General features: G+C 44.4%; 2 protein-coding genes across 3 annotated transcripts in view; one reads left to right on the plus strand and one right to left on the minus strand.

Moving 5' to 3' along the window:
• Positions 1-13,551, minus strand: part of FCHSD2 (FCH and double SH3 domains 2) — a 164,163-nt gene extending 150,612 nt beyond the window's left edge. For both annotated transcript variants that reach the window (XM_069883336.1, XM_069883335.1), the window contains exons 1-2: positions 13,377-13,551; positions 9,658-9,755 (exon numbers count right to left, since the gene is read on the minus strand). In XM_069883336.1, the coding sequence (XP_069739437.1) occupies positions 9,658-9,755; positions 13,377-13,397 (119 nt within the window). In that variant the 5' untranslated portion in view covers positions 13,398-13,551. The remainder of the gene's footprint in view (positions 1-9,657; positions 9,756-13,376) is intronic.
• Positions 1-25,110, plus strand: part of ARHGEF17 (Rho guanine nucleotide exchange factor 17) — a 297,301-nt gene that overhangs the window by 170,406 nt on the left and 101,785 nt on the right. The gene's annotated exons all lie outside the window — the stretch shown is intronic.

The following is a 25,110-nucleotide window of genomic DNA, read 5'->3' on the forward strand; positions in this document are numbered from 1 at the left end:
AAAACCAAAATACTTCTGCCTTTTATACTGTCAGAAAATAATTTTAAGTAATTGCTCAAATTTCCAGCTTTTCCAAATATTGCTAGGAATGTCTCACAAAACATATAAATTCATTCATTCTTACATTCAAGTATGTTTAAAAGCACTTTTGATCTGAGATCATCTTAGAATACCATACCCTCAAGAAAAGCTGTGGCTTGGTTTTTTTCCTCCTCCCTTTTTTCTCCCATCCAAATATGCATACAGAACACAGTAGACCCCCTCAAAAAACCAAACTTATTTCTACTCATATATGCTCCATGTACTATGTAGTTAAACATGGTCACAAGTGCCAAAATCGTTTTCACTAACACTGGCTCGCATCTGGCACACAAGCTAGAAATAACTATACTTAGCGGCTTCACCACCATAAATCTTCAAGTCTTCTGCATGGCTGAGCTCTTCTCATAAAATTAGACACCAACGCGTTTTGTCTTTCCCATTCAAAAGGATGCTTGCTGGAAAAAGCACAGGAGGATAGAGATGCGTGTGAACAACCTTCTTGTAGCCACTGGAGATTGGACCTAACCATATTCTCACAGGCACAAAGAAAGGAACATTTAAAATAACTCAAGACTGTTACAAGGAACATCTTTGAACATTAAGAACAACTTTAAGCATGTAAAAATATAAGAACAGAATCTACAACAGCACACAGGAAAAAACTCCATGCCTCAGATTTTTTTTTCCAGTTACTTTTACTATCTTCTCTCAAGTATTAATTGGAAATATTATGTTTATTTCAGAAATAAACAAAACTGAACACTTACAAACATTAACTCAATAAAAAGCCTCTAAACTAACGTATTTCTACCATGCATTTTGAAAATATGTTATTAGAATTTTAAAACCAACTACAAAAAACAAACAGAAAGCCACTACTTAGAACTATTATAAACCATTTTCATTTACTGCAAATACTTGACTGGAATAACTTTGGTTTAATTAGGTTTTGCCCCTCTTTTTACAATCCATTTTAAAAAATATGATTGCAGAACACCTTTTTTATGCGCTTTCATACTGCAGTACACAACTAATAAGATTGAAAAAGCTCATTGACTGTACTAAGGCCAAAAAAAAAGCAGATGCATGTTCAATAGAGAATTAAAATCACCAGCTGCAGTACAAGATAACAATTAGGTTAAAAGTCCACTAGGAGCATGAGAATCTGATCCCAGTGACCAGCAAAGTAACATGGTACTAATTTCTCTGCAGCCAAGATAATCACGCTACATTGGCCCCTATTATAAAAAAAAACAACCAATGAACTAATCTCTCTTTTCATCTCTGCCTCCCCTATGAAGAGTATTTACATGAGGTATGGTCTGATAATATCGTTTCCCTCATTTGTCAGGACAAGTTTCCCACTCACTAGCATCGAAAAGGCACAAGGTCTCCATATGGGAGACGAGACCAGCCATTCTCTTTTGATTCCAAAGCCAAACTTGACCCGAATGCAGAAACTCAAATATTAAAAGGAAATTCACACAATGCACCATCTGCACTGGCCGAACAGGTAAATTCCTTAAGTTTCTTAAGAGGTTCTTCAGCACTGCTTACACGAAGTTCAAGTGGCCTTTGTGTGACACAAAATACACACAGGTTCCAATTATAACTTTCAGTAAGTACATAAAACCCACTTCAGATACAGCAACAACTATCAGCTTCTATGAAAAACGGTATCTTTTTTATTATTACTGGGTTTTTTTAGAAACACCAGCCTGTAACACCATTTGCACTAGGGACTGTGGACAAGGTTTCACTTTCTGATTAACCGCAGTTCTGTGGCACAAACATCAGCACTGCCAAGAATCAGTGTTCACGGCGCGCCAGCGGGTATTTTCAGCATGACAACAACTGAGCTTGTTCTGAGCCAGTTTGACACATGGTCAAAAACACTTCTGTGAAGCCAGTTCTGGTGGTGTAACACCACCTCCTGCTATTCACCACACCCTCCTTGCAGAGGCAAGAAGCAAAAATCTGTGCCCGCAAGCCAGGTAAGATAATGGACCATGAATCAGACTAACGCAAAATCAGCCTCACTAGCGGATGCACATTGCCATGTTCACCTGCGAACATCTAAAATAACTTCCAGAGGAAGGGCAAGGCTGGCGTGGAAGGGAAGGCAAGTGAACGGAATTAAAAAATAACATCTTCAGCCACAAAGCTAGATGAAAAGGGTGGAGACACTCTATCAACAGCCTCAATGCCCCAAGCCACAGCAGGTATTACTTACAAAAGCCTTTGTGCAGGATATGTTAAAAGGCTGAAAGCACTGTCTGCAAAAGATGCTGAAAGCACTATTGGCAAAGGATGCACAACCTGTAAAATAAACCTTTTCCCACCAAACCTGATGAAACAAATACAACAAAACACCGTAAAAAATTAAGCCAGGCTACACTAGTTGTGTCTGGAATTATAAGAATGTTCTTCCTCTTTCCAGTACAGCGCATCATGACATTTGTGGTATGACCGAAACATCTTCAATTCCCCTTACATACAGACTTTTGGAAGTAAGAGTGGGGATTAAAAATACGTAGACTCTCAAAGGGAAAACCTTCCTCACAGAATTAGGCTTGGCTTTGATCAAGTGGATCAACAGAAGAGCTTTCTGTCTCCATATATACTAATACCAAATATTCTAATACACATACTAAGCTTGGTTGATTGTCAGCTATGCCTTACAATTGTCTCCATACACCGCAACTACTGGTTTTCTAGAGCTCTGCCAAGTAACATTGTGATGAAAAAATGATAAGATAGCTCCAGGGAAGGCCATATTCAGATAAAATCCAGGAAAAAAAAGAACAACAACCCACACAAATTTCTGCAAGCTGAAGAATGGTGACATCAAGTCAAAAATGAAAATGCAACCTTTGCCAAAAAATTGGCATGTGTTGTATTTAGTAGGAGAACCATCTTTTTACTGTCTTTCAAGGTAAATGCATACTAAAGGCACAGTGCTTACCAGCTAACATTATAAACCTGAATTCTCCTGAAAGCTTATAAAGAAACACAAGTCCCCAAAAATCAGAATTCCAGAGCATGTCTTGGAATTGCTTTAATAAACAAAGGTTCATTCAAATGTAAACCTTAAAGCTGAAGTGGGGGAAAGAAAATTCATTTTCTTTCTGACATGAGAAATAAATTGTTCTTTGGGGTTTTTTACACTACTACATCTGCTACAAAAAAAAAAAAACCAAAACAAAAAAAAAACACACAAAAAATCATCCAGAAGAAACCTTCATCAGTTAACCAAAAGCTGTAAAGCTACTTAAAAATACTGAAACAGGAGATCCATTACTTTTTATATGTCAGGAATAAAAAAAAAACCAAAACCATGAAGGAGTGGCATCCATTTCTGAGTTTCACTGTGCCAAGATAGGCCTGAATCATTACACTGTGGCTGTGTTTATACTGAAACTTTTTTTTTTCGCTCCAAACTTGGACTTCCACACCCAGTAGGCAACATTTTTTAAATACATTCCAAGTTTCCCTCAAACAGTTCCAGTGAAAACATCACCAGATTTTAATTCCATCAAGAATGCAAGCATCTCATTAAAGGACTGCCTAATTATAGGTAACGTGCCCAGACCACAGATTCTGTGGCATCTTTATATGGAATATTATGCAGAAATAACACCGCCAGCTTTACTCAAAATTTCTGAAATTTCTGCACATTTAATGTTATGCTGTATCCATTCGACTAATTAACAGAGCTTGAAAAAAAAAAATGAACTCACAATGCTCACTAGCGGTGAAAAAGATAGCTCAAGAAGAAAATGTCATTAACTCCTCAGAAAATTGCAAGCTTTAAAGGAAAAAAAAAAAGCCTCCAGATCTACTAGTTGCACAAGGGAAGCCTTTTCAAGTGTGAGTCCAAACCCAGACCACAACAATATTGTGCCTAGTTTTCATGAGTTTTTCTAATCCTTCTACTGACTTCCACTCTGCCCCGTTACAAGAATTCAGAACCTGTAAGCACAGAAAAACCACTCTGCTCCTACTTTAATAAAGCTGTGAGTACCAGAGGCGAACATCACTTTTGATGAATGGAGTGAATGACCTTGGAAGGAAAAAAAAAAAAAAGAAGGTGGCCATGAAGGACAAATTTCTGAGCAGGATAAAGGAAAAAAAAATGACCTCCTTATGAAAACCTCCCAGTGACTGCAGAGATGAAGTTCTCAACAGGATTTTTTTTTTAAAATGGCCTTATCAGATACCCACTAGCCAGAGGCAAACATGCTCTGGAGCCCAATGCGGGGTTCAAGAATACCGAAATAAATTCCATTCCCTAAAGCTGGAGACCAGAAAGAAACGGTAAATTCCTCACTATCACTTTGCCTCAGGACAGGAAAACTAAAGCCTTCTCATAATTCTTCAGAATCTTTTCTGGCATCCTAACATATATGGCCATATACACATAGAATTACATATTCTTTTGCAGTTCCTTACCCTTCTGCAGTATGATGCACACTGTGATAAGACTCTTCCCTAACACATTACTTGTTAAGTGATCTGCGTTGCAGCTTCTGTATTAGATTTGCTGTATTTAAAATTGGAACTGCAGTTAGTTTCTACTTCCCTAGCTTGACTCACAGCCAAAGCTGCTGTAAACCTTATCACGAACCTACCAACATCATCAGTGAGATTACAGCAGCACAGTCAAATTCCACCAGAGAGTACAAAGTATATTCACAGCAAAAGGTTACATGCAACTTGATTAAGTGGAGCATAATTCAAGACATAAAGTGGCATGTTAAAACTAGCAGCAACTAGCTACCTACAAGTGCATATCCGTTCATACTTTTTTATTTTTAAATATCTGTACTGTTCACTCAGGCTTGTTATGGCAGGAATGAGACACCATGTTAGAGGTGTCAAATAAGTACTCTGTCCTTATACTCGACACAAACACAAATGCCCAGAAAGTTCCTGTGCCTCAGTGCAGGAGAAGCAGGTAACAGCCCAGCTGACAAGGCAACAGCATCTGAGATCAGAAAGGGCTCAAATTGTTAAGAAAGACCCACAAGACCTTCCCTTTTAGCAAGTAAACATAGCAGGCATAAGCAGTACCGCTGAACATTAAATACAAAAACATCTCACAAATAGAGGTGATGCCCCAGAACTAAAATTTGCAAGTTTAGAATTGGATAAAGAAAGGACTAGGGAAGAGAAAAGCACCTGGAAGGGGAAAAAAAAAATATAAGTTGACAAATTGGAAGGAAAAAAAGCCATGTTCAGAGGGCAAGGCTTCAGAGGAGAGCATGGAAGAGAACATACCACGCAAAGACAAGACAGTCTAAGAAGACAGGTAAATGATGAAAGAGTGAGAGAAGAATGTAGCTTTACAAAAAAGTTGAATGAATTTATAGGATATGATGCACTGCGATATATGCTAGACTAAACAATGTAAAGATATTTAAATAAGAAAAAGAGGTGAGGAGGGAGAAACCACAAGAACAGAAAAGTGAAAAAAAAAAAGGAGGTACCTGTATGTATAATTTGCATCCATATCAAGACAACATGAGATTATAAGCTTACAATTTTGGTAATTCCTTTAACGTGAATTCAGTTGAAAATGACGAAAAACTAAACTTGGGACCCCACAAATGAAAGGGCTGTATTGCTATTTTAACTCAGCCAGAAATAATGCAATCTTTACATCTCTTTATAATACGCTGTACAGTCAACTGACTTAAGATGATGAAGCAACATAGGATCAATGTATCCAGACAGCAAAAATTAGCTAAGATTTAAATAAGATGGCCTTTACAGCTCTGTAGTTCACCAAAGAGTCAGGGAAGATTTGATTTCAGGCGGGTGAATTACTGAACCCATGTGGCTCACCCATCCCTGTACTCCCTACAGGGAGAGCAAAAATAGCCGGCGAGCAGAGCTGACCCTTCAGCAGCAGTCCAGACATCAGAACAGATTAAAACAGCCTCATTCTCTATGGCAAAACCATGAAATCGAAGCAGTTTAACAAAAAGACATTTTAGAATGCATTAGCAAAAACTAAAGGCATATTAATTTCTTTTGAAAAGCAGGCCTTGAGATAACATTCAAGGTAAAGCGACTATCACCTAACAAGTCTGTAAAGTCTACAGCATATAATACATTACAGAAATACCAAACAGAATTAAAATGTAGATCATACAGAGTTCTTTACAATTTTGCAGACACATGCGCACACACACACAAAAGTCCCAGCAAACTAAAGACAATTTCAGACTACTATGTGTGACTATCAACAATCAAATAAGGTAATCTTAAAATTCAAAATGAAATAAATGTAAATTATCAGTATCTCTGATAAATTCAGCCAGTCATTATCAAGTTGGCCTCTGGAAAACAACAACAAAAAAATACCTTGCTGCCTAAAAGCAGCCAGGTGCTGATGGAGTAAAGGAGTACTGCTAGCCACAGAAAAACTCTGAAGGATGTCTGGTTCATAGCAACAAAGCCTACATTTACCTTCCAGGGGGAAAAACTCCTTCATTACAGTTGCAGAAAGACTTTTTTCTTATAGCAATGCCAGCACAGATCTACCACATGAAAGGACATGGTAGCTTTAGTGAGCTACAAAAGATAAACATATGTCATGCCTAAAACTGAGCTAATGATCCTAAAAGCATCCTGAATCACTAGTTCCACAAATTCCCCAGTCACCAGGCATGAAGAAATGTAACATGACGAGCCAAATAGAGATTATAAACACAGAAATGTTTTTTTAAACTTATTTGCCAATATATTTCAAAATATACTTTTTTGTTAGTCTTGTCAAGTCATAAAAAGATACTTCAGCTTTACTGCTACTAAGCTCCCATAGAGAAGAGAAACAGAACAGTTTGTAAGGCTGCAATGGATATCTGATTTTTTTTTTTTAACAAATATTAGAATTTTATGTTGCATTAAAAGTCATCCAACTCCCAGAGAAGCCTTCCACTCAACTATCAGCACACAGTTTTGTCAAGTCCTAGCTATGCTTTCCACAAGCAAAACACGCTGCCTTTTCTCCCCAGCCTCCAAGACCTTCATCTATATCCCCGCATACAAAATGGTGTATTATCACTCAAAAAGAAGACATATTATAGATTTAATTAAACATGGTCGTTTTGTTTACATACAGCCCTCAAGGAGATTAAGTGTTCCCCAGATGGGCTGGAGAAAAGTTAGTTAGATCTATATGCCTCGACGCTGACAAAGAAGAAGCCCATTTGAAATAAACAGTAATTCAGTCTTCATCCTCTCCAAATGACACAGTTCAAGCCTTCAAAATATAAACACTGAAAGCAGTGCTCAGTTTTGCATAAAGATATCAAAGCTATTGGAATGGCAAGTATGCTTATGATCTGGTAGGCTGCCAAAAATCATCTGGTAATATACTAAACAATAGATGTTTTCTATTAGAACTCACAAGAGAACTTACTGATCCATTCTTTTCCCACTTCTTTTTAGTTTTATACAAAACTGAACTGATATAAAAAAAATGTAGTTAATTGTTTTAAATTCTATACAAATACTGTGGTTTGTAAGTATTTCATATGACTACAATGCTTGCATGTATATGCTAACAAATACAGTAATTATTTGTAATAATTTAACATTTTAAAATATGCCCTCTTATTCACTAACTTGCAAACCACATATTCAGAGTTTCTTGTTGCCACTACAGCAGTTAAGTTTCTAGAATTCAGAGCAGCCTAAGCAAGAGCACAATGTTGTAATCTTGCAGTGCTTTAGAGTTCCAACAGTGCTACGAAAGGACCAGAACTCTCTCAAGTCTTGATAAACAAACAGCGTTCAGTTAAAATTTAATACTTTGGGATAACAGCAGGGTGCTTTCTATAAAAATAATAACTTCATTCCAGAGACAAAAAGATCCTGTGTGCAGTTCCAGCGAGCGCTGCTTTCTGGAACACTCCGGAATCACAGTGACTGCATATCCTGAATGTGTCATAACTACAGAAGTAACAGGATGACGAGGTTTACACCCAGCTCCTCACACCAGTGTCGCACACTGACCAGCGTCATATCAACACTACCAAGTCTTCAAAGCCCAGCTCCTCCTTCACAGCCAGATGCAATTAAAAGGCCTCTGCATCACAAACCAATATTGAGATGGGTGGGAGATTCAGCAAATGTTTATAAGCAAAAATTCTCTTGTTCTCTCTTACTCCATTATCTGATATTTGAACAAATCCTTGACACGATGGAGCTGTCATATCCTATCACATCATTCCATGTTTAAAGAATGTTTAATCTGTAAATCCACGCAGCGATTCTGCAAATGCAGATTGCTTTCAAGAAGAATGCTGAACAGAGACTATGTACATTTAGTGAGCATGTTAGCAAATGACATCTATTAACCTAGTTGCTTAACACATAACATTAAAAATTATAAATTAACTGTTGCAATTAAATTGCATTAAAGAAAAATATTTTAAGCCAGCATTTTCCCATTTTCCTCTTCTTGTATCCACAGGCTAATAATGCTTATGACGCCCTTCATCAGAATATAGACTGAAGCAATCACAAGCTCCTGAAAATAGAAAATGCCAACAAAACCTGGGCTAGAGCAGCAGTATCTGGTCTAGATGTTCTAAAATAAGGCTTCTATCTAAGGGGGGAAATTCCTTAGATCAGTCTCTTAGTTATTACTCAGCATTTGCTAGTTAAACACTGCACAGACAATAATTTTAATCTGAGGAAATGAAAGCTATGATCTTTCCCATAGAGAAAAATGTTTAAACACCCACAGAAGAAAAATGGAAGAGAAGGCTCAAGCTTTGACATTCTAATTTATGAAGGGAGAGGACATAGAGAGCGAGACAAACAGTACATCATCTGTCGGTGTTGCCACATTTGCATTTTATATGCAAATATAAATCAAGAAAACTCATTTAAATAATTAACAGGTGGACTATACACTGCCAAAATGAGCAGGAGAGCAGTGGACTCGCTGCTGAATATTTTACAGAAGAACCTTCCTAGAAATTGATCCTCTCCAAATGGAATGGTCAATCCTCCATATAATGCCAGGTACCTACTACCACAGTATTTTGTTAAGAGCAAACTTTTAACTTCAAGAGAAGCAAACACATTACGTAAAATTAATAATAAAACGCCCACAATTAATGCTTCCCTACTGATCTTAACATGTGTAGAGTTTTAAACTTTAAATGCAAATATTTTCTTGTAAGTTTCTGGTAAAAAAATACGATCTATTTACAAGTGCTGTTCAAAGCTATCTCTACTAAGATATGAATCATCAGTGGGTTTAAAATATTTTAATAATTTTAGCAGCCTCTTTACAACCAGTAAATCAAAGTCATAGCCTATTAAGTAGAAAAATAATACTGAAAAGACCGATACTTCTTCTATGTTGTTTGTGACTTTTTTTTTTTTAACATTTCCTCCACTGAAGAGACGAAAAAATGGTTTGCATTGTGTTAGCTCGAGTTATAATTTCCAGCTGTGTCAAAACTTTAACAGCCTAAAAGCAGGAAATCCAAAGAGGAAATTCCATCGTCAGTTCCTGAAGTTTTGTAACTCAAATGTTCTTCCAAAAACTGTATCTTAAAGGAATTTTGGTAGCATTTTCTGTAACCTTACCTGATATCTTCAAGTAGCTCACATTCTGCCTGATGCTTGGCCTGAAGCTTTGTCATCTGCTCAACCTGAATGTTTTTTAGCTCTTGTGTAACTTTCACCTACAAAAGAACCACAGACCACATATATGTTCTGTAGAGTTTAAGTCAAATTTCAACAATAGAAAAAAAAACCAACTTATGTTCTTCATCTATATTGAAATCGCACATTTCAGTGGAAAATGCAAACACAGAGTTAAGAGTGCATTTAACCCTACACAACATTCATAAAGCCTGATTTCAATTAGCGCTGTCACCTCAGCAGGCTTACACTGCACATGGCAGTGCAAGAACCTCATCCTTATGCTCAGTGGTTAACAGAAGTGCAATTTTATTCCAAAATCTAGGAGGGTAACTCGTGTGCACCAGAAGAGTTTTGCCTACTTAAAAAATAAAATCAAAAAACAGGCCACAGGGGAAAAAAAATTAAGTTATAGTGTAGCACTAGTTATATGTTTAGCACTTCAGTGCAAATCACACAGTCTCAAAACGCATTAAACTGTCCTACAACTGCTAACAGTTAAAGATACCTTAAACATTGAGTTGTTTTCTGATTGTGCATCGGATCAAAAGATCCTCTATAAATGGCTTCGGAAGTCTGGCCTTACATTTTCAGCACTGCTGTAATTTTCCTTTGAACCTTGTGACCATGATGCTGAAGTTTCAATACTTTGGGAACCTACTTGATAACCGACAGGTAGCACCACTGGCACAGGTAACGGGAACGATTTGATTTTGAAAGGGAACCTTGGGGTCATTTTGTTCCTGTTTTTACAAAACAAGAGGTCTTGACATTTAAGACCTCTAGTGATCACAGGGAATCCACCTAAAAAAAACGATCACCAGCATATCTGAAGACATTATGCATTCATGAGGACAGAAATGGCAAACAGTTACTGTAATGGGTGAAGAGAGATGAAAAATTTAGAGAGGAAGAACCCATAGATCTCCCTCTTCATCAACAGCCAGGCAAAAAAGATAATTCAGATCTCATCAGCTAACAAAAGCCTCCTTGATTTTAACAGTGAAAACAAACCTCCAGCAGCAAGCACCCTTTAATCACATTATAAAAAGACAAGTACTTCATTTGATTAAAAAAAAAAAAATCACATGTATGCCCCTGACTTCAAGCAGGAAAAGTGTCTATTTTTAATATGAATCTGAAGCATTTTTATTTCTACATGAAAAAAGCCCTACTCAAAATAAATAATCCCACACAATTGGATCCGTGTAATGGAAATAATCTCAAATGAAATAATATAGGCAAAGAATGACAAACGTGTCATATAAATAAGCTGCCAAATGCAAACTAAAATAGAAATAAGAACTGTTTAACAAAAGCAGAGTCCAGCCGCAAAACAGGAGGTCAAGAGGCAGGAACGAGCGAAGGAGAGATCTTCACTGCAGCTGCTGCCAGGGCTACTGGGGAGCTCGGGGGATGACAAGGGATTTCTGTTTACGCTCCCTCTCAAGCCTTCCTCCCCTCCCAATCTCTCACGGCCACTATTACACAGTTCTCCACCCGGCAAACCCCTGCAATCTCCTCTCCTCACTGAGAAATCTCAACATCACATAAGAAATCTCAGATGCCTATGGTGAGCTATGACAATCCAATTGTAAGTAATTACAGCCCAAATCACCTAACAGGGCATCATCACAAAGAATATATAATACACACGAGTCTCAAAACCACAAAACTCCCTTCCATGGTGCCTCTGAAGGAGCAGCCTCTTCATCCTGAGATCTGCTTCACTGTCTCTAGCTCTCCCTTTCTCCCCACACGCTGACCACGGCATAAAACCCTCAAAATAACCAATAAATCTCCACGCATCAGTAGTTACACACAGCTCCAGACCCCACTACAGCTCAAGTCTCCCAGAAGACGACCTGCCCGCACAGACAAGCCACACTTCCAAATCTACATTGCTTCTTGCATCTCTCCCCACACCAGCCCCCCTCATGCAAACACCCCGTATTCCCATGGACTGCGTGAAGACAAAAAAGCCTCCCTGCTGCATTTGCAGATTGTTCCCATCACACATATGGTGCACATTTTTGGCTGCCCCTGGTTGCCTGCGCTCCGGATAGATGCCGGGAAAGCCTGCGTCCTTGCATCAACTCCAGACGTGACCTTGTGCTCCAAGACAACCAACCCATCTCTTTTGGTATCAACCCACCCTAGCGCCCAAAGGCAGCTGAGACCCCAAACGGCAGCCGGCAGCCCCCCACCACCGGCCCCGGCTGCCCAAACACCGCTGTGCAGCCAAGCCCTCTGCAGCCACCGACCCTTTCCAGCCCCGCCAGCCATTTCTCTCCTGCATGTGGAAAGCCTCCACTGGGTACGGGGGTGACCCAGCCACAGCCACCCCAACAACCATTGACCAACACCAGCCCCCCACACCTCCCTCCCCGCCAGCCCTTCCCCAGGCCTCATCTTCTGCATCTTCCACCCCACCAGCCATGGCTCCGCAAGTCCAGGTTCTACACACACACCCCTAGACATTCCCCCCCTTTACCCACCTTGCTGGGTTGCTCTCCCCAAGACCCTATCACCCCTCATTTCCCTCCCAACACTTGCTCTCCCTTTCCTGACCTGCTTCCCATCTCCACTACAACCCACTCGCAGCCCAAGCTGCCCCTGCCATGCCCCTGTACCCTGGAGCTCCTACCCCTAACCCCCTCAAAACTGAACCCCTTTTACCTCCCCTCCTGCACCTTCCCTGTGCACCCCTATGTGCAAACTCCTGTGCATCTCTGCACCCCCCTTGTGCAACTCCTCCCTGTGAAGCCCCTGCAATCTGTGCACCCTCTGCACCCCATCTACACACCGGTGCACCCTCCTATACCCTCCTTGGCCTCCCCCTGCAGCTTCTGCCCCCTGTCCACAACCTGCTGCACCCTTTACACGCCTCCTGCACAAACTCCTATGCACCCTCCCTGTGAACCCCCCAAACCCCGTGCACCCTCTGCACCCCGTCCACACCCCAGTGCACCCCCCTGCTTCCCCGCATGAACCCCCTGCACCCTCTGCACCTCGTCCACCCCCTGCTGCAACCCCCCTACACCCTCCCTGTAGACCCCTTGCACACCCACCACCCCTCTACATCCCTGCCCCTCTTGTGCATCTCTGCATCCCCCCTGTGCACCCTCTGCACCCCGTCCACACCCCGGTGCCCCCCACTGCACCCTCCCTGTGACCCCCCTCCACACCCACCACCCCTCTGCACCCCCGTACTCCCCTTGTGCATCCCCGCATCCCCCCCGTGACCCCCCTGCGCACCCACCACCCCTCTGCACCCCCGTACTCCCCTTGTGCATGCCCGCATCCCCCCTCTGCATCCCCTGCAATCCGTGCACCCTCTGCGTCTCTGCCCCCCTTGTGCACACCTGCATCCCCCCCGTGACACCGCTGCACCCCTTATGCACCCCACTGCACCCTCCCTATGAACCCCCCGCAATCCGTGCCCCCCCTGCACCCCCCTGCCCCGCCTTGTGCACCTTCCCCGCGAAACCCCTACACCCCACGCACCCCTGTACCCCCCAGTGCCCCCCAACACACCCGCGACCCTGCACCCCAGCGCCCTCTCCCCGTTGTGCACCCCCGGCACCCCCCCACCCACTGATGCACCCCCCGCACCCTCCCCCTGACCCCCCTGCAATCCGCGCCCCCCCCGCCCCGCGCACCTTCCTCGGCGGGGGCTGCATGGTGCTGCGCGGGGTCTCCACATCAATTCTCCCCCCCAGCAGGAGGACGCGGCCCCCGCGGCAGGAGGAGGAGCGGGCAGCCTCCCTGCCGGCTCGGGGCGAGTCCCGCTCGGCCGGAGGAGCGGGAGCGGGGCGGGGGGGTGGGACGAGGCCGCCTCTTCTTGTTCTTCTTCTTCTTCTTCTTCTTCCTCCTCCTCGTCCTCCTCCCGGCGGGGGCAGCGGCGGCGCCGAGAGCCGCGTCCCGAGCGCCGGCCCCGGGGAGCGGGCAGGGAGAGCGGCGGAGCGGGGCGGGGACGGGGCTGAGGGAGGGAGGGACTGGGCCGGGAGAGGGAGAGAAAGGGAAGAGGAGGAAAAAAAAAATTAAAAAATAAATAAATAAATAAAAGCCAAGGCGTCGTGTCGCGGCTCGGGAGCGCCCCGCAGAGGGGACGAGAGCCCCGGCAGCCCCGCCGCGCAGCGCAGGGGGCGGCGACAGCGGCGACAGCGGCACCGCGGGGAGGGGCGGGGGGCGCAAGGGGGGCAGGGGGTTGCACGAGGTGTGTAAGGGGGGCGGGGGTTTGCTCGGGGCGCAGGGGGGTTGGAGAGGGTACAGAGGGGTGCAGGGGTTTGCAGGGGGGTGTGCAGGGAGGGTGCAGGAGCGCACAGGGGGCGCACAGGGAGGGGTCGGGGTGCACAAGGAGGGTGCAGGGGGGATGCTTAAGGGGCTCTGCAGAGGAAGGGTGCAGGGGTGCACGAGAAGGGGTGGAGGGGGGTTGTGTGGCGAGGGGCGGGGGGGCGCAGGAGCTTGCACGGGGGGGCGCAGGGAGCGCAGAGGGGGGGGTGCGCATGGACGAGGGGGTGCACAGGGGTTTGCAGGACTGCACAGGGAGGGTGCAGGGGTGTACAGGGGGGTCACAGGGGTTTACACGGGGTAGGGGAACGCGGGTGTGCAGGGGACGCGGGGGTGCACAGGGCTTTACACAGAGGGGAGCACAGGGAGAGTGCAGGGGTGCACAGGGAGGGTGCAGGAGTGCACAGGGATTTGCACAGGGAGAGTGCAGGGGTGCACAGGGATTTTCACAGGGAGGGTGCAGGGGTGCACAGGGATTTGCACAGGGAGGGTGCAGGGGTGCACAGGCTGTATACAGGGTGCAGAGGGTGCAAGAGTTGCAGGGGGTGCACGGGGAGGGTACCGGGGTGTGGAACAGAGTGCAGGGGCTGCAAAGGGTTGCAGGGGGTGCACAGGGAGATGTGGGGATTCGTGCAGGGGTTTTTACAGGGGGATGCCGAGAGGGGTGCTCAGGAGGATGCTGGGTGTTGATGGAGGAGTGAAAGTGGTTCACGGGGTGCGTAGGCTTGTGCGCAGAGAAGGTGTGAGGAGCGCACAGGGGTGCAGCACTGTGCACCGAGAATACATGGTGGAGGGATTGCACAGGGGAGTGCAAGAGGTGCACAGGGGTTACAGGAATGCGCAGAAGGTGCACAGGGGCTTGCAGGTGGGAGTGCAGGGGAATGCAAAGGGAGGTGCAGGGTGTGCACAGCAGGGTGCACAAGGGGATACACAAAGACCCCACTGTGCTGTTGCACAGGGTCACCACCAGCTTGCTGTGTGTTGGCCCAGTGTCCAAGGTGTGTGTCCGCTGCAGGATCCAGGAACACAGACTGGGGTGCAGGACAGAGCCCAGGCGGTGCTTCCCAGCAACACACAGACAAGGTGCACCAAAGGGAAAGCAGCCATCACCTCCCCTCCACCACTTTTTAGGTTGCCTAAGCAAAGCAGGGCAGCAAGAGCTGGACTTGAGCTGGGATTCAAATATACAAGGGAATACCACTCTCAGACCCTGGGGACAGTGGCTGGAGCAGTCCCTCGAGGCTGGCACCCAGGTCCCAGTCCATCTCAAGGCCAGCGCACCAGGAGCGTGGCGCATGAACACACGACAGCCAGCAAGCTTTTTGCAGGAGGCTGCTTTTAATTGAAGGAAAGTAAAATGAAGCTGAACCCTTGACCACTGACAGACACTGGTGAGATGCAGGAGAGCCCAGGAGGCAGAAATGATGTTCCCCGCTATGTAATGTCATGTTTCGCTGGGTGTGAATTAAAAACCCCTGATCAGACATGCTTCCCCCCCAGTACTTAGGTTGCTTGGCCTAGCTTATTAGAGCTGCTGCAATGAAATCTTTGAAATATTAAAGTGCATTTGGATGATGTTTCCTTTAAGCAAATTAGCAGGGTAGTTTGCAGAGCATAAGGCAATTCTCATAATTGCATTTTCCCAAGTGCTTCAGCATTGCTGCTGCTCCATCGCCAGCTCCTGTATTATTGATGAATGGCTTTACTCCAGCTCCCAGAAAACGACCCTCCATCTTTAAAGATGCTTTAACCATGGTTAACACTTTAATAAACTAAAATGCAACTTGGATTCTCCATTCTCCTCCAGCTATTAGTTTATTTAGTGCTGCTAATTAGTCTAACTCATTCTCCTTGGGAAACCTCTTCTAAATGGTGGGTGAGATGTGGTGCATCTGTGGATGCTGTGAAAATATATTGTGTGTCTCTATTTGAACTGTACAACCTGCAGACCCCAAAGGAGTTTGTGTGAGACCGTGCCCAGTAGCAAGCTTTCATGCATCCATAGTGATGATTGGAATGATAGCGATTGATAGGAATGGTTAGACTCAATGATGCAGTGGGTCTTTTCCAACTTAGTGATTCTATGATTCATAATGTTTCCTTACACACACGTATAGCTGGGAAAGTGCTTTGGGAAGACAGAAGTGTTGAGTGCAATTGTTATTTAATGTATATGCTGCAGCTCCTCCATGCAGTATGGTGCTCAAAGTCAGGGTCAGCAGCTGCAATGGGATGCACTCAGGGAGATATATAGAGGATGCTCCATTCAAGCAGGAGCATGGAAAAATGGACGGGAGAAAAACATTTTGCTGGAATAAGAAAAATTAACTGGTGCTCTGGAAGCCAGAGTTTGTAGGGGAGTGGGTTTTTGCAGATAAACTCATAAGTCAAGGTGCAACTTGCAATGATCTGCTTCCCTAGCAAAAAAATCATGACATTGAACCAAAGTAAAATGCAACCACTGCTGAGCTCCCGGTGTTTTAAGTCATTGCCCCTAAATCAAGTCATCCTGCGAAAGTTTTGCATCTCACACCTTGTTCTTCCAGGCAGCCCAAAGGAGCTTCCTCCTAAAATGTAGCATCTGTACCTGCAATGATTCGGCGTGCAGGTGTAAATCATCCACAGGATTTTGCAGGCAGGACTGAGAAGCATTTTAGGTACCACACCTGAAAACAGATGAATCATCACCCCTCATCATACATGACAATAGTTTTTCTACTTGCATTCTTCCGTGAGTAATTTCATTCATTTCCTTTTATATATTTGACTGCAGATTCCCTGAAGCCTGACCCGTGGGGTGCTCCAGGTTCAATGCAGGTCCCAGGGGAGCTTTCAACTTTGGTGATAAATTATGACAGGGCTGCCTCCTGTAGATGTCCATAGCACTTAAGTGTCTTTATAATGCTGATAAAAATCACAATTGGAGGAAAAAAGACAGGAAATAAAGATGATGATCACAAAATAAATAGTATTAAGTGTCTAAGTGCACTGTTTTTAAAAAAGACTTGTTTTCATGGCACAAATGGATTTCAGGATGCGTATTCAGAGGAGTCACCCCTTGGTTTCTCATTTTTAATCACACAGGTCCATGTCTTCAGGTCTTGCCACAGACATAACCAGGACTCGAAGGCAGCTGGGTATCCTACAAACCCAAATGATTAGAGACAAGTCCATCTGAGTGTGAACATCACAAGTCAAGCTAATGTGTTGGGTTTTTAATTCCTCAAGTTATTTATGATGAGAATGTTTCTTGCCTGATGTTGGAAGTATAATAATTAATCCTCTACCAGGTTGATTTGGTGGCCAGCATCCCAATCAAACCCCATCTGTTACATCCACCCACTAATACAGCTGTACCAGATGTTGCTTACACATGCTCAAACCCTCCTGGCTTCCAGAAAATAACTTCCAATTGCAGCAGCTCAACTGACAGCAGACCTGTAGAAGCAAAAGGGAGTTTCTACTGTCCATTTGGAGCATCACAAGAAGGTCTGCACCCAGCTAACAGAAGCTCGATGCTTCTCTGCCCTCCAAAAGGATGGACCCGTTGATGAGTTTTTAGAGGTTGGTGCAGTTGTAGGGTTACTAGTAATGCAGAGGATATTCAGTCCATTGCATTGATGTACTTGTGCCTAAGATCTGAGCTAAATTTTCATTTTGGCAGTATTTATTTGCTTTGCATTGATAAGAGGTAGTTAAGGCTGGCTAGCTTGAGGTGGCTCAGCACCTATAATAATAATAACAATAATAATAAAGCAGAACAGTCAGTGCAGGAAATTTATTAAGGGCTTCCTTCTCAGGGTCTCCACAAGCAATAAATGTATTCACAATTGAAATCCCAAACAATAAAATAAATGCATCTACTGCTACAGAAATAGTTATTATTGGCAGGGGGTGGACTGCATTAGTTAAATAATCATTGGAAAGGGAGATGGAGCATCATTTAAGAGAGAAGTGCTGCCAAAGGACTTTTATAGTTTTCTCAATAGACATTTGTCTTACTTTTTCTGAAACCAAGAAGCACATGAAACATTTCTAATGAAACCTGACATTTCCATGAAGTTGGACGGAGCTTTAAGAAGAGATTTACAACTCCAGGAAAGCACTGGCCTTGGGTTGTAGCCAGCAAACAGAGCCATTTCAGGTGGGGTTTGCTTCTTCCTTGGTTGGGAATGCTCCAAGTGTGACTCCAGACATTCATGGGGTGATGAACCAGTACTCTTCGCTCATCATTCTGCATGCTGAAGTCTCTTAAAAATTTTTTCCATGGGGTAATGGTGGCTTGTGGTCAGCTGGTGGCACCCACTGCAGCTGTCTGGTTCGTCAAGGGTCAGTCTGCCCTGTCAGCTAACAAGCTAGAGGTATCCCAAATAAGACATGAGCAATTCCTCTTTCATCCAGGAGAGAAACACAGCCTGGGACTGATCATTGCCCAGCAGCCTGGAAATGGTTCCTGGTCCCCAGCTTAGATCCAACTAACTAAGACCCAGTTAATCTCTATCACTGAGAAGTGGGGAGCTGGATTCACCAGGAACTAGCTGTGTGTTGTCAAGAAGAGGGAAGTTTATTAATTGGGTATTGAGATAAAAGCCTCCCGGTGATGGGCATGAGCAAATACTCCCACAGTGTTCCTCGGAGCAGTCATGCATCCCTAATTCCCTGAGTGATGCACAACACAGCAAGCAAATAAGCAATGAAACAGCCCAAGTTATGTGCTGGTAGAAGTAAGATATAGCTGGTTTGGCTCAAAAATGGGAAAAATAAATAATGATCTTTATTGAAATATGCAAAACTTGGGGTATGAGCATCTGTGCTGGTGAGGAAGAGTTTTACAGTTCAGGGGGTGACCTGCACAGCGGTGGAGCATCTCCAGCTGAGCTGGCTGGTGGCTTTCCCATCAAATCCTGCTTCAGAAATAAGATCCCAAAGGATCTGCCTTCCCTCAGGGATCTGCCTGTGCAGGTAGCTCTACCTGAGCATCCCTGAGCACACATGGTCTGCCATAGTCCTGTAGCTCCCAAAATCCATCAAAAAGGTCCATGATGTGATCTCATTTGGTGAGCAAAAAGATGAGGGGGTGTGCCAGTGGTAGGGAGATGAGGGAGACCTAAGGAATGATGGAATAAGGGGTTTGGGGTACCTACGCTTCCTCTTCTGTGTAAGCCAAAAGGAGGACATGTTATTCCCCATCCCCTCATCTCCTGGCCATGCAACCCCTTTGCTTATTCAGTCATAGAATCATTCAGGTTGGAAAAGAACTAAATCTCCCCTGGCACAACTTGAGGCTATTTCCTTTTGTCCTGTCACTTGTCACTTGGGAGAACAGACCAACACCCGCTTCACTACAACCTCCTTTCAGGTAGTTGTAGAGAGCAATAAGGCCTCTCCTCGGCTTCCTTTTCTCCAGACTAAACAACCCCAGCACCCTCAACTGGTCCTCATAAGACTTGTCCTCCAGACCCTTTACCAGCTTTGTTGTCCTCCTCTGGACACACTCCAGTAACTCAATGTCCTTCTTGTTGTGGTACTGTTGACTGTCACATCAGGTCACATAACATCCATACATGCACAACAATCCTTCATCTCAAGGGTGATAAAACCCATCCCTAATTTGCTTTGGATCCCCAACTGGGATGCAAGGTCCAGTGCCTGGGGTGGCTCTGGCAACAGATCTGTTGTCCAGAGAGGTGGTAGATTCCCCATCCCTGGAAATATTCAAGGTCAGGTTGGAAGGGACTCTTAGCAACCTGCTCTATTTGAAGATGCCCTTGCTTACTGCAGGGTGGGGTTGGACCAGATGATCTTTAAAGGTCCCTTTCAACCCAAACCATTCCATGATTGTGTAATAGCGAGGGACATGATGCAATAGTGGGAAAACCTGAGGAGGCCAAGCTGAGGGTGCTCCCTGAGATCTTCAGCCCAAGTCTGACCTTGCCTCCTGTTACCTCTACAAGAGGACGCTGCAGAAACAGCCACAGGAGCTATGCTGGGCTTCCTGGCCAGCACATTTCATAGAAGGAGATAAGTAGAACACAACTGTGCCCCAAGTGGTTAAGAGAATAATTTGTCAGGTGTGTTGATTTTAATCTTCTGGAATGGTTTTTTTTGTAAATGTGGCTGTTTGCAAAGGCTTGTCCCCTCCCTGCAGCCCTTCCAGGAAGGACTGAGTCCTTGTGAGGTTGCTCAGGATATTAAAATTCCAGTTTTCCCTTGGTGCTCATGGGAATGGGTTGCTGCTTCCTTGGGTCCAGACCGAAGTGAGGAAGGGGATGGGATTTGAGCGGACAATTAGCTGAGAAAGGCAGGAGCTCAACATAGTGTCACTAATCCAGACAGAATAAATGTTTCTTTTTAAAAAAATTTTTTTAATTATTTTATTTTATTTTATTTTATTTTATTTTATTTTATTTTATTTTATTTTATTTTATTTTATTTTATTTTATTTTATATTTACATTTTGTTTCATTTAATTTTATATGAATGAGAGTAGAGAATATGGTCCCAAGGAGACAAGAACACCCAGAAAGCCCCAACAGAGAGGAAACATAAAGGTTAGAAACGCCAAGAGCCAAATTCCAGCTGATGCTGACAACCCACAACTAAGAGTAGTTGTTTATCCCCATATCTGGGAAAAAAAAAAAAAAAAGAATCTGGAAATTCAAGCAACATATGGAGACAAAACCCAAAGAATGCAGACTCAGTTGAGTCTCATCTTCATGCAGTTCCCTTGGTGTTAAAGACATCACTTTGGAGTCAAGTTCCAGAATGATCACTTACCTCTTTATTCTTCACATCTGAGTTTTATCCCTTAAGGGGTTTAAACCATTTTAAGTACAAAGAAGTCACATAAGCAAGGAAAATTCTTTGCATTTAAGGACTCTTGGCTACAAGGATGCGCTTCAGAGCAAAAACTGGCATGTTTTAACCCAGGCTACGGGGAGGGTGATTAATGCACGAAGCATCTCTGGCTGCAAAAGCCTCAGCAGAGAAGCATTTCCACCAGTAAATCCAAGCAGCTGCTGATGAAGCAGATTTTGCCTGCTGAACTGGCAAGAGTTTTCCTGGCAGAAGGATTTGCTCACCAACGGAAGCCACAGTGGGAGGGGGCTGCCGACACAGCAGTTGCTGGTTTGCGAGGTCCCCCTGTCCTGCAAAGATGATATGGGGACTGTTTCCTCTGGGGAAGTCAGTTTTTTTAATATTAAATATGAATATATAGAAATACATAGTAGCCCTGTGAGAAACAAGGAGTTGTACTTGATGATCCTTATGGATCTCTGCCAACTTGAGATATTCTATGATTTTATGATGTGTTTTTATATTAAAAATGAATATATAGGAAATAAAAAGCTTAACAGGTAGGCACACAAGTCAATCAGATAGATAGGCAGATGATAGATAAATAGACAAGAAAAAAAGAATGAAAAAAATGAAAAAATGAATGGAAATATTAAAAATTACTGAAAGAACAAAATTATCTATAATAATTCACAGTGAAATCCTGGGGACGGCACATCTGTTCCCTTCCCTGATTGTGTTTTTGCCAGTGTGGGAGGTGATCTCTTTGAGGAGCAGGTGAAGCCACAAATTGAGTTTGGGATTATCTGATGGCTGTGGTTTTGTTGATTTTCTCGCAGGGCTACGAAGACCACCATGGCACCAAACCAGATGTTTCCTGCCTCCAGATGTCGTATACCTCCAGATGTTGTACACCTCCAGATGTTTCCAGCTCCTCCTTTCTCCTCCAACCCTTGCTGCTGCTTTGATAAGATGAGGACAGGTTTTGGGGGCCCACAGTGGTGCCATACGCACATCTCAGGCTGAGGGTAAAATAGAATCTGTTGTGGGGGCTCCTCGCATCCCTCCACCTCCTGGGACATGGTGAAAGATGAGGAATGGTGGGTCCTGGTCCCAGTTTGATTGCTCAAAGCAACACATCAAGTAATGATGCTGGTATTCACCTTGCCCTGCCCTGGCAGAGCTTGCCCGGTGCAGCTACTGTTTTCCCTGGATGTCTCCTAATTAACTCTTTGATCTTTATTTCCACATCTTTATACTTCCCCACAGAAAACTCTGCTCATTCATCAGAAGGAAAACGTCAGGCTGCTGCTGAAGCCTCCAGGTTTTCCCACGCGGGGGTGCCACAGGGATGCGAATCAGCCTGGTGCGCATGTCCTACAGCAATAGCAAGGCAGGAGGTAACACCTGAGCAACTGAGACCTCTCATTTTCTTTGCCATAAAAGAGAGAAGATACGGATTGGGAAAAATAAGATTCACAAAGCATGCAAAAATCAATACATTATACTGACGTGGAAAAAATAACCCTTGGCATTCCGCAGCAGAAGAAAAAATCCTTCTTTAGAGCTTGTTGTAACCTGGTGCGAGTTGAAGAAGCCTTGAAGTGGCTTTTTAGGAGCCCAGAGGATGAATCAGCCTCCTCCAGGTTAAACTGGAGCGGAACAACTTGTCCTGCAGGCGAGATGGTGCTGGGGGAGAATGGAGGGCTGGCTGAGCTGGAAGAGAGCCCGCACAGCCCTGCTGGGGCCTGTTGCATCATATTTTGGTGAAGGCTGGTACACCCAAGCAGCTTTGTTCCACGTGCTCTGCTGTCCTAGCCTCTCCCCATTCCTCACTTATAATGTTTACCATACCTGGAGGGGTGAGACTGGGATTAATTTCCATGAGAACACATTGAAGGAGTAAATATTTCTGAGCAGGGACGCTTGGCAGGTTTGCAAGGTTTGTTTTCTTACAAGAACTGGCAGCTTTCCTGCTTTTTTTTCTGGTTACTTATGACCAGACAGAAACATCACAGATCGTAGGAGGCAGGAGGCATCTTGCCGATCTTAACCAGGACTCGATCTTAGCCCTTTGTCCTGCACCAGCGTCCCAGCTTCCAAGTCTGTCCGGGAGGTACATGTGGTGCTTTTAAATGGAGACTGCTCTACTGGTATAAATCAGGTAAGTCCTAGTGCAACCTTCTTCTTACACTGGTGTTATCTCCCATCCTGCAAACTGGGAGCAGATGAGGGGAGACAAAGAGAGGAGATGAGGGTTATGTCCAGTGACAGGTTTTAGCCTTTGGGTGGGAGTGAAGCTATAGGGCTGCTGTGATCTGGTGTAGAAATGGGACCCACAAAACACAGTTCCATAGGGTTGCAGCAAACACCTGTTGCTTTTTTGATGCAGAGCTGCGCTACACCAGAAATACATCAGGAGCAGATCACTGATACTACTGGAGTAAAGGAAGCATGAGAAGAGTCTCTAGGAGCCATCCAACAATGCTCTTGAAGTTTAGGAGTATTTAGACAGCAGACACAGCTTCATGAGCTCACATTGTGGAATCATATTTCCCTTAGGATGTGGGCACCCAGAGATGGTTGCAGGGTCTCCTGCCAAGAGCCAGCCCTGCATGTTCACCTTCACTGGGTGGAATACCAGAAACCCACATCTGTGTTCAACCAGGAGTTGTCACTATCACTTCTGTGGAGCTGGATATGGTATGTGAAGTGTTGCTGCCACTTGCCATCATCCTGAGGGTCATCTACAAGGTCCAGGGACTGGCGTATTAGGAGGCCTCCACCAGCCTTTTTCCTCCAAACTCTTCCATGTGCCATGGACATGGACATCCCAGTGGGTAGCGAGATCACCTGAAGACCTGTTCAGGGTCCTCAAGGTTGGGGCACACTTGCTGGGCTGCTCCTGAGAGGTAATTGTTGAAGTCATCTTCATTAACATAGCCTTCACCTTCCTAAAGGTGACCTTGAAGGGGTTGACGTAGCTGTGGGAGTGGGAGTCGGACCCCGAGTAACGATGAAATCTCAATGTGAGTATAGTCGTTCTCCTTTATTCATAAACACAACACTCCTTATATACTTATTCTAGCAGAGCACAAGCTAATAAAACAACTTACAATTGGTCCTACTGTACTGTCCATGCACCTTAAGTAGTTACAAGATTGGTTAAAAGATGTTAAGCACTCAAAGGGGGCTGGTACAATGGTCTTGACGTTTTAGGGACTTTCCAGCACTGAGTTCTGTGCTTTTGTTATGCACTTTCTTCTATCAACATACCAAGGTCAGTTTTAAGGAGGAACGCCAGGCCTAGTCACAAGTGTTAACCCTGGATTGTTCATTGCTATCAAATCATGTCCTCGGTCGTTGAGCCATCCTTCCACACATAGCCATCGGGAAATTATGGCAGTAAGGAAGAGTGGAACTGTAAGAAAAAAAAGGATGAAGGAAAAGACAAAAGCTCTGACGTGACAAGAGGAGACAGCAAATGGATGACATCCACCCAAAGATACTGGGGGAGCTGGTGTAAGTCCTCACCATGTGACTTTCCATCATTTATCAGCAGTCGTGGTTAACTGGGCTGCTCCCAGTTGACTGGAGGTCAGCTAATGTGACACCCATCTACAATAAGGGCCAGAAGGAGGACATTAGTAAAGTCTTTGACATCATTTCCCACAGCATTCTCCTGGTGAAACTGGCTGCTCATGGCTTGGACGAGCATACTCTTCACTGGGTAAAAAACTGGGTGGATGGCCTGTTCCAATGAGTTGTGGTGAATGGAGTTAAAGCCAGTTGGTGGCCAGTCACAGGTGGTGTTCCCCAGGGCTCAATACTGGAGCCAGTTCTGTCCAATATCTTTGTCAGTGATCTGGGAGAGGGAATTGAGTGCTCCCTTAGTAAGTTTGCAGCCAACACTAAACTGGGCAGGAGTGTTGGTCTGCTCGAGGGCAGGAAGGCTCTACAGAGTGATCTGGACAGGCTAGATCGATGGGCTGAGACCAATTGTATGAGGTTCAACAATGCTAAGTGTCAGGTCCTGCACTTGGGCCACAACAACCCCATGCAATGCAACAGGCTTGGGGGTGAATGGCTGTAAACCTGCTCATATGAAAAGGACTTCAGGGTATTGGTCAAAAGCCAGCTGAGTATGAGCCAGCAGCGTGTCCAGGTGGCCAAGAAAGCCAGTAGCATCCTGGCTTGTATCAGAAACAGCATGGCCAGAAGGACCAGGGCAGTGATCATGATTTGTGCAGAAGGATGGTTGCATGCACAATGGTCACGGAGAGAAGTCTGTTGAACACATGGGAG

Source organism: Phaenicophaeus curvirostris, chromosome 1, assembly GCF_032191515.1.
Source record: "Phaenicophaeus curvirostris isolate KB17595 chromosome 1, BPBGC_Pcur_1.0, whole genome shotgun sequence".
Classification (NCBI taxonomy): Eukaryota; Metazoa; Chordata; class Aves; order Cuculiformes; family Cuculidae; genus Phaenicophaeus; species Phaenicophaeus curvirostris.